The 10,000-nt window shown below is 37.8% G+C and overlaps 2 protein-coding genes across 3 annotated transcripts in view; both read left to right on the top strand.

Annotated features, from left to right (window-relative positions):
* The window catches only part of LOC138004930 (uncharacterized), a 3,931-nt gene extending 1,708 nt beyond the window's left edge, over window positions 1–2,223 (top strand). The window contains exon 3 of one of the 2 annotated variants that reach the window (XM_068851227.1): window positions 696–2,223. In XM_068851227.1, coding sequence (XP_068707328.1) covers window positions 696–916 — 221 coding nt within the window. In that variant the 3' untranslated portion in view covers window positions 917–2,223. The remainder of the gene's footprint in view (window positions 1–695) is intronic. The other variant, XM_068851226.1, reaches the window with a different exon arrangement.
* A 2,721-nt stretch (window positions 2,224–4,944) lies between these two features.
* Window positions 4,945–10,000, top strand: part of LOC138007566 (heat shock 70 kDa protein 14-B-like) — an 18,572-nt gene continuing 13,516 nt past the window's right edge. Inside the window, exons 1-7 of the mRNA XM_068854546.1 lie at window positions 4,945–5,041; window positions 5,116–5,196; window positions 7,234–7,316; window positions 7,659–7,707; window positions 8,469–8,574; window positions 9,422–9,512; window positions 9,768–9,841. Coding sequence (XP_068710647.1) covers window positions 4,982–5,041; window positions 5,116–5,196; window positions 7,234–7,316; window positions 7,659–7,707; window positions 8,469–8,574; window positions 9,422–9,512; window positions 9,768–9,841 — 544 coding nt within the window. The 5' untranslated portion in view covers window positions 4,945–4,981. The remainder of the gene's footprint in view (window positions 5,042–5,115; window positions 5,197–7,233; window positions 7,317–7,658; window positions 7,708–8,468; window positions 8,575–9,421; window positions 9,513–9,767; window positions 9,842–10,000) is intronic.

Here is a 10,000-nt window from a genome sequence, read left to right as displayed (position 1 = left end):
TTAGTAGGGCTAAGTACGCTCGCATGGTTCATATGGGGTAGAAACATAGCAGTTCACTTTACACTTTAATCAGTTAAGTCTATGCATCTTATGGTTTCATTTTTCATCCCTGTCAATTACTATGATGTATCGTGAATAATACACATGCAAAGATTTCAGTGTTGACTGGCTAAGAGTATTTCAATTAATCCCAAAGAGAGAGTGCAGATAATTGAAATTAGTGCAATAAAGGTGAAATTTTTGCATGCACATCATTAATAAGTAATCGCATGAATTTTCTAGTGCTATTACGAATAAATAACCACTTATAAATTTTTCAAAGACTGCAAATTGCATTCATCCTGTGGGCTTGTGCCATTGTACATTGTACTTGAAATCGTGTCACCACCCATACAAACTGATCAAAATGTTTCCATCTTAGGTTGTGAAAAGTTTCTGTTTTAAATGGTCTATTATAGGTGCCTGCAAATGTGATTTGGCCACAGGGAAAAAAAAAACAAAATTGGTAGAAATTGGGTTGTCTCCTTTGTGGAGTGGTTGAATTTGAAGTATGCAGTGACTTCTGCAAAGTGGTTGGCATGTTTGTCTTATTTTATTGCTTGCTAAGCAACACTCTCGTTCCATACAGTTAAAGTATTGTTTCCTGTTTACCATTTTAGATAAAATGATGCTCATAAACCTTGTTTTCTTTGCAGACAGGCCAGTTGCCAGTGCATTTGTGTGTCATTTCTTTGGAATTTTCTTTCTTTACCTGGTACAAGGGGCTATTAACTTGGTTGGATCCCCGGTTGGTTGCCGTAGTCATGATGACAATACACTTGAAGGACTGAATATGGGGAGTTACTTGAAAAGACAGACAGTCACAGAAGAGGAGCCAGATTGCAACAAAGAACCAGAAGATGTAAACTCTACATAAGGAGGGGCGGTGTGGTCCAGTGTTTAGGGTGGTGGGTTTGCATGCGGTTGCCCTGGGTTCGAATCCCGTTCTAACCTCTAGTTTGGATTTCTTTCCGGTTGTCTCAGATTCAACTCCACCACACTTTGTAAATATCCAACTGGTTGCCTCCTGCCAGTTGGGGTTCTTAACCATGTTTCTGTTAAGTTTGAATTGTTTCTTTCAGTTTGTTGAAAGTGGGGTGCCTGTGAACTAGCTTAAGTGCACTTGCACTGTAAACAAAACACATACATTTTTTTTACTTAAATTAAGCAGCATGTGGTGTGTCTTAATCATCACGAGTAATCTGCATTACTTTCCATTGCACTGCCTTGTGTATGTCTTCAGGCATGTTCTTTCACAGTGCAGTTGCAGGAAAGTTGATGTTTCAATATGTGCAGCAACAGTAACTGGCTCGTAAATACTTTCAGTTTCTTCGACCGCCACTTGGTTGGCTCAGTTGATTGGGCGTCTGGCTACTGTCTTTTTGAGACTGGGACTTAAAGGGTATCATATTTTAATTTTGAATCAATACCCAGTGTGTGCGAGATTATTTTTAGGACAATAAAAATTATTTCAGAGTATTGAAAGATTGGTCTTAACAAAACTATAAACTATAACAAGCAGTAAAAGTGCACCTTTGTGTACCATGATCTTTTGTTAAAACGAGTTGCCACCTGCTTCAAACACAGCCTTTTTTCACTTAACGAAAGAGAACTTTTTTTGTGCGTCATTAACACATAAAAATGGTTCGACACAAGAAACTCCTTTGGTAAGGCACAGGCAGCAAAATAGAGACCTTTGCTAGCATGGAACTTAATCCAGTGGATAAGTCACTGCCTTGCAAAAATTGGATTATTTGCTCGCTTCATTGTAAATATGCACACTCTAAGCACATCTTTGTAAAGGCGTGTTAAGGTGGACTACATTTTATGCTGTGGATAGTGGCTCATCCACTGGATAACATTGCTGCAGCCAGGTAGTTTGGGGGGTGGTTGTCCTGTGTGGCCCTGAATTATACAGTTGTCCTGATTGGTGTTTTGACATCATTGACCCTTCCACGGTTTTTGGCGCCATCTTGGTTGGGGGGCAAACACGGCAAAATTTACAGTAAACGTATGAGATTTTGGCTGACTTTGAACCTCTGTAGCGCCGCTAAAAGAGACATTTCCACAGTGATAGCGTCTTTTAAAAGAAATTTATACTGAGATTATTTTCATGAAATATAAAAAAAAAAGATTCAGGCAACAACGACCATAAACGAATTTTTAAGGTTCCACAAACCCTTCTAAAAATCATCACGGCAAATTGCGCGAAATTAGGCCCGTTTCAAACGTTGAACTCTTAAAAGTTCGACGTTTGAAACGGGCCTTAGAAGCAACATGAGAAGATTTATTATTCGAATTTACGAACGTCATACCTTCCTTAAAGTGGTACTATGATCAAATTTTTACCCCTTGATTTTTTGAGTGGATCACATAGAATTCCATGAAAGAACAAAAACGCCATTAACCGTTTGCAAATATCTTCATTAGTTCCGGAGCTATTTAAGTTTGAAAAATGGGTAAAATATTCAAATACACTCAACCTAATATTATATTGAGTATATAAATAGAGCTGCCTTGGCCAATTTACAGCACAGACCATTGAAACTTGGTAGTCTAATAGTTCTACAGGAAACACACCGATGGCTATAAAAAATTATGCCCCCATGGCAACTCACTCTTTTCCAGTCCCCACCCACTTGATTTCAATATGTTAGTGATTTTCAGCTTGAAAAATGTTAAACAAGGCCACAAAGTCGTGCTAACATATTTATATGCTTGCTGGATCATGCATATATAGTGCTGTTAGCAAATATCAAAATGGAATGCCAAAGGTGGCCAGAAAAGCTCATAATATGGGGGAGGTCTGGAACCCAGTATGATGCCATGGTAATAGAACTGTTAAGCTCATATTGTGGAGAACATTTAGTAGAATCTTACTGACAAAAATCAAAAATTTCTGATAAAAATTGGCTGAGATATCTCTTTTCATCATATTTGAACAAAATTTGGTTAAGCGTATGACGTCATCACTTGGCTAATTTGCATATTTTAAAAACTCGAATATCCCTGGAACGAAAAGAGATATTTGAAAAAAGTAAAGAGCACTTTTCTTCTCACGCAGACTACTTGTTTATGTTTCAAAATGGCTTTGATAGGAAAGATGCGATTTTCGTCATAGTACCACTTTAGTGGCCTTCTTTTCTGTTGAATGAATGATATCAATAAAACTATTTTAAGTAGTGGCAAAAGTTGGAAATCTGTCTCTTTTGAGCGGCGCTACATCGGTTCAAAGTTGGCCAAAATCCCATACATTTACTGTAAATTTCGCCGTGTTTGCCCCCCAGATTAGATGGCGGTAAAGAACCGTGGAAGGGTCTATTAGAAGATAAGTATGGCGAAATACTTCCAAAATCTCTTGCCTTTTCAAAGAAAGTAGGGTATTCCGCGTGCAAACGTCCTCCAAAGAAAATGTTGGTGGTCGTAAAATAGATCCTTCTGCAAAATGGGAGCAGAAAATTTAAATACCTTACACGATGGTTAGAAATGGGTGTTTTTCCTCCCACATGGCTCATTAGAGACACATAGATAATTATGAAATATTCTGAATGAGACGAAATGTGGCAGGAACATAGTAAAAGAAAGTCCACATGTATTAATGGTAGTTTTATACTTTTGATTGACAGCATGACATCATTAGTGACGTTGAAACATTGCCCTAAAATTTGGAATTAATTATTTGACTTAAATAACTTTATAAATAAAATCTGTAAAAAAATGGAGCTTTCTGGTGAAAACCGCTCTTAAATCCGTTAAATTGATGCAAAGTTAGAGCTAATTAAAGAAATTCAAATTTCCCGCCAAACATATGGAATTAACCATATATGGTCAAAGTTTAGTGGTATTTAACTCTAGCTTATTAAACGAAACAGTAAGGAAACTGTGCGAACTATGCATAAAAGCAAATTTGTAGTTTTTTGAATTTTGGACATGGGGTGTCAGGTTGCAGGTTACGTCATTTCATACCATGTTGACGTCATATTTACGTGTTGATGACGTCACAAGTGAAAATACCTACAGAGTCCCAAATTCCAAAAACTACAAATTTTCTCTAGTGTGTTATCCGCTATTTTTTTTTTTAACTTCCATTTATTGTCTTGAACTGGAAACCTCCCTAAAGTTTTACCATATAGGGTAATAGAACAATTAAATTATTTAAATTCCTTCTTTTATTGTCAATCACAAAATAGCTTGTAACTTTGTCCCGTTTTAATGAATTTTAACGGGGTTTTCACTGGAAAGCTTCACTCTGATCACAGAATACCGCTATGTGGTTTTTCTGACGATTTTCTTAAATCTTAATTCTGACACCAAATTTGGAAGTTATTTGTGACGTCACAATGTCCATCACGACTGTCAAACTGCCACCAAAAAATGTAGAATCTCTCAAGCAACAATCCTACAAAGTTTCGTGCCATTTGGAAAATTCTTCATGTCTCTGTGACCTATGTGGGAGAAAAAACACCTATTTCTGACCATCGTGTTATTACATGAAATTTTCGCGACCTGTTTATTTCGCGATTTTGATGTGCTGATGGTGAAGAATTCTAAGAGGTGTGTGCCAGGGCTGTATCCTTTCACCTAGCGTCATGCGTGAGGCCGACCTGGATGACTGTGGAATCAGAATAGGGGGTTACCCTTTGAGCAATGCCAGATATGTGGACGATACTGTCCTTCTGGAACCGCCCGTCAAAATGCAAGACCTCTTGGATAAAACCTCTGCATCACAACACCTCTTTGCATCATGGGCTTTTGACCCAACCTCGTCCCCAGGGCCTTCTCCTCCGCGATTTTCAAAATGGCGGCTCGTCTGGAGACGAGCCGCCATTTTGAAAATCGCAGAGGAGAAGACCCTGGGGACGAGGTTGCTTTTGACCGGCTACGCAACGGGGGAACTTGGAAAGTAGTCAATCCCAGGTCATCTCGACCCTAAGTGACCAAGATGGCTGCTTCAGTTGGCGTCCATTTGGGATGTACCAGCGCTTCCTTGGCTTTGTGCAAGGTAGAACTTCAATGTATCGTTATTCCAATTGAACTACGCACCTTTTAACCTTACAATTATGACTATTTCACAAGGATGGCAGAACGGAGATCTTAGCAAATGATGCCGGAGATAGAGTGACTCCAGCGCTGGTGGCATGTTATGCGCGGGACAAGGTAATTTTGGGAGAGATTGGGATGAGGCCCAGTCAATGGATCAAGATAGTTTCAATAAGTTGTTTAGAGAAATTAGCGGAACCGATAGCAGTGCAGGGATAAAGTTGCTCGCAGTTTTACGAAATTCAATAATGATCATGGGATTTCGAAGACCCCATCTCTAACAATAATTTAGTTTATGTATCTTACATGAAGAGTAAACCTTTAAACTTCAACTTTAAACTATCCTTCTGACCACCCTGTTTCTACTATTCAAATTACGTAAGTTTTGACATGTTCGAAATGCCAGTAATATTTAACAAGTAAAGAAGCCTCGCCTGTGATTAGTTCTGTTGTAAAGCACGCAGGAAGTGGAGAGAGCACTAAAGAAGTGTAGGGAAAACACGAGACGTATTGTAGTCGATTTTTTTCCCTACTTCTTGAGTGCTCTATCCGCTTGCTATACACATCTACATACATCTACATATTCCAGCACTCCGTAAATTCCCTTTTTGACTTGTGGGTGTTTCTGCTTAGGTGGCCTCATACACCACAAGCCTTTCAGGAGACATCACTGCCAAGCCGGCCACTTCTGCTAGAGAGAACAGGACAGCCACAACACCGGGGACTTCATCACCTACTCTTCTCGAATAGTGTGTGGGTTCTTTAACGTCCCACGGAGAACTTATGAACGTAGAAGATATTTTTTGAGATGGGGCCTACGGTTTATAGTCCTTGTCCCAGAAGACTTGAAAATCCAACCATTTGTAGATGAAATTACAAAGGCAGCACTTTCTCCTCAGTTATTTTAAGATCCTGAGTGTTGATCCGGCCGGGGGGTTCTAACCTGCGACCTCATGCATGACAGCCCAGTGCTCAACCTACTGAGCCACCTGGTGCGTTGCTGACGTCACTCATACACTTAAGTGCTTTACAACAGAACCAACATTTGACTTGATTTGCTTTCATTGTTGATTTCAGTCAACATTGTCCCCAGGTCCAGTGCTAGAATGTCTAGACACTTAAAGGAGGTCATGCTATTTTAGGTAATTTTGTTAATTGAGCTCTAAAAGTCAAATTGGCAGAGCAAGAGTCTTTCATTTGCAAAATCACGGCCACATAAAAACTGAGAATGATTTTCTAGGTTTGTAAATGACATTTTGACATAGACTGATATAAATTTGAAAAAGGTGGGCCGACGTTTTTCAAATTTACCCAAATTCAATCCATTTCAATCCTCTCCAGTTTTGTCCATCCATGTCCCTTCTTGGCTTCCCTGTGTTTTGTTAGAGTTCTTCTATAGTTTTGAATAGTTATTTTGATATTTTAGTTAATTCTATGACCATTCGGTCAGTGCTGAAATTGCCTTAAATTTACCGACCTAGCCCCTTTAAATAAAGTTCCTTTCCTTTTCTTTTTTTTCCTTTCCACAGGCGAGGCTTCTTTTTTTGGTTTATAATAAAGAACTTTTGATTTTATCATGCCTTCCGCTAAGACTTTTGGCAAGCTTTATTTTCCAAATCCTATGAGTGGCGTCAGCCGTCCATCTGTACTCTCATAAAGCAGGCTGTGTTAAGCAATCAGAGTTGCATTTATCAAAACTTAAAGGCACTTTAAAAAGCGTCTTCAATTGATTTGTACAGCTTAATATCTTTGGTAGTTAAATAAAGTCAATCATTTATCGTTAAAATATGGAAGTTGGACTTAATCTTTATATGATTGGGAGAGGGAGAATTTGTCTTCCATGGGTTCATTGTGCAGAGGTGAGTTGTCCAGGTGAGTTGGCCATCCAACTAGTTTGTCTTTGTCTTTGGCTATTATTAGAACTTCTTTTTAACACACTGTACATTACAAATAAACTCTCTCTCTTTCACCCTTTGATCTCTTCAGTCTGTTACTTTGTCTTTTTTGGATAATACTTGAGATGCACATGTAAAGTTAATCTGGTTGTTTGCTTGTTGAGCAAAAAATTTGCAATAGCTCAGGGACAAGCAATTTTACGATTGTCATGTCACTTAGAGGGGAAAAAACATACTTTTGTTGGTTCTTGTTTTCTAGTCTGTTGGCCTGCCTGCTAAACATGGTCTCATTCGGAATTCAAAAAACACTATTGCAAGAGCAACAAACATCATTGGACTTAGGTAAGATCACTATTGACAAAGCGCAATTTACATGTATGGGAAAATCAGGTCTCCATTATTTTAAGTTACTGAGAGCAGTACAGTGATTTGTTTTAGAACTACCGGTATCAAGCGATATCCCTTGAAATTGAAGGAGCTATAGAATAGTGTGACATAACTGGAGAATTGTCTGAAAGAGCAACACTGCTGCAACTGCAGTGTATAGTGGCCACCAAGGGAAAAATGTAGCCAGAGAATTGGACGTATAATTTCAGTGTAGAATTCTCCAGTCTCAAATACCTAATTACCGGTAACAATTTAGTGAAACGCTGCTTTATAATTTCTAACTTATTGTGTCTTTAGGTTCTCTGACGACACAGTTCAAAAAGAAGCTCAAACTTCTGAGTGCAAGGTCAATAATTATGTTTTTTTTATACCACAAGATTTATGGTGCACTCACATGCAGGTCCAAGGTTACAAGTAAAATACATCCATATACATTAGTAAACATTACAAAGAACACACAATAGTAAAAGTTATCAGTTCCTGAATGAAATCAAAAGGGTTATAAGGGTCATCATTACCTAAAAGCCTTCAAATCAACTTCCATGGAGCTGGCATCCTTATCAGCCTATTCTATAAGTAAGTGGTATAATTTGTAAACTGTATGTATGTTTTTGAACTCTAAAACGGTCAAAGAGTTGAACAGCGTTTCGCACGGGAAATATACATGTAAGTAAACATGACTATGACAATAATTTTTTTTGTCAAAATGAGACTGCATCTTGTAACTTGGAATCCTGGATATTCAGAGTTTATAGTATACAAACAAGAGGGCTTTTTACCATTATCTGACAATTATTATCATCAAGATGTATTATTTTTTAAGTGCAATGGACCATACCAAAAAAGCTTTGAAAAGCTAGAAATGTGCAAGAAACATGATGGACTTGTAACTTTCTCTATGCAAACAGTTTGGCTGTCAAACTATTTGTTTGACTTTTAACTGCAGTCCGTTGCACTCTGTCTGCCATTTGATCAGCTAGTACAATTCATTTCAGACTGACTTGATGATGTTTTGGATGGTCTATGAAACGTTGTCTTTCTAGTTGTGTAACATTATTTTATACTGAATAATCAAGTCAAGGCTTATTTTTCTTTGAGGTTCCTTAGATTATGGAAAAAGATGGAGAACCCTGTTTTAAAGTGGAAATGAATGAGAAACCAACTTTGTTCTCTCCTAAAGAAGTTGTCAGCATGATTTTCAAAAAAATGTTGGGTACGTTTTTGTGAGTAATGCCTCTTGAAGACGAGACCCCAAATTTCTTTTACAGTAAGTTCAAACCGGCCAATATTTTGTTGATTCAATTTAATTTGATTTTCAGTCTGCCTAAAATACACATTCATAGACCTTATTCATAAATGGCGGTCACATTTATAATTCTCTTGTCCAAGTGCAAATTAGCCTACCAAGCCTCATTTTAGAGCAAGAATTCTTTTCAATTCACTGTATGGTATTGAGGCTTGGTAGGCTAATTTGCACTTGGACAAAAGAATTGACCTCCATTTATGAATAAGGTCTATACTGTACAATCCTTGTCCTCAGCTACGTTATTAGCTTGAGACTTGAATAAAGGTTTTTTACTTTTAAAACAAAATTAAGCCATTCACAGCTTAAGCGTTCCCCATTGATGACTAAAATCTTCTGGCATTACAGGGAGTAAAATCTAAAGGTGTCACTTTCTTTCTGGTGAGTAAGGGTTTGAAGTGACTTGATTTATAATGCAGATTTCAGTCCACACCTTTAATATTATTGTTGCATTTTGAAACTCTTGGTGGTCACTGGCATCAAGGGGCATCAAATTGCAGGATTTTCATTATTAAGATTTGGAAGTTGGAGCAGAATAGTATGAAGTAACAGGACAATTTTTTGAACAAGCAAAGCTCTTTTGCATCTCTAAGGGACTTCTAGTCAAGGGAAATTAAGCTGGAGAATGCTATGTTGTGGCTGGAGAATTCTCTGATCCCCCATATATATCTCATGAACACCCTGAAAATGTAGTGAGAGAACATGGAATCTCTCTTACGATACTTACATTATTTTTTCCTCAATGTTTTACTTTCAGAAATCGCTCGAGCTAATGGTGGAAATGGCATTAGTGAAGCGGTTATCACTGTTCCCTTTCATTTTAGTGATGAACAGAAGACTGCTATGAGGTCAGTCAATCAGTCAGGCAATCTGGCAAGACCCATTCAGTCTCATTTTTTTTTGTTAGTTAGCTATTTAGTCAGCCAGTTAATCATTCGATTAATAAACAATTGACCAAGCAATAAATCAATAATTATTTATTAGTCAGTCATTTAGTCTGTCAATCATTCATTCGTTCAGTCATTCATTCATTCCTTCATACAGTGGTCATACAATCTGTCAGTCAGGTTTTCAGCCAGTTATTCATTTTTTCTCATTCCCAGAGAGGCAGCTGAAGATGCTGGCTTCGATGTTCTTCGTGTCATAAGTCAGCCAGCTGCAGCAGCTCTTGCTTATGGTAATTTACATCTTAGTTAAAATATGTGTATGTTTCTGTCTTTTTTCATTTGCCAGTGCTTCTAATTTTAGGAAAAGCTGACTTCTAAAGAAGGATATGATTTGTCAAATTAAATGACATTAAATTTTGCTGTAGCACATAGTGGTACATAGTGTTCAT

This window comes from Montipora foliosa, chromosome 6 (assembly GCF_036669935.1).
Source record: "Montipora foliosa isolate CH-2021 chromosome 6, ASM3666993v2, whole genome shotgun sequence".
NCBI classification, from domain to species: domain Eukaryota; kingdom Metazoa; phylum Cnidaria; class Anthozoa; order Scleractinia; family Acroporidae; genus Montipora; species Montipora foliosa.
The sequence above is the reverse complement of the archived record's forward strand: the minus strand, read 5'-3'. Positions and strand labels throughout refer to the sequence as shown.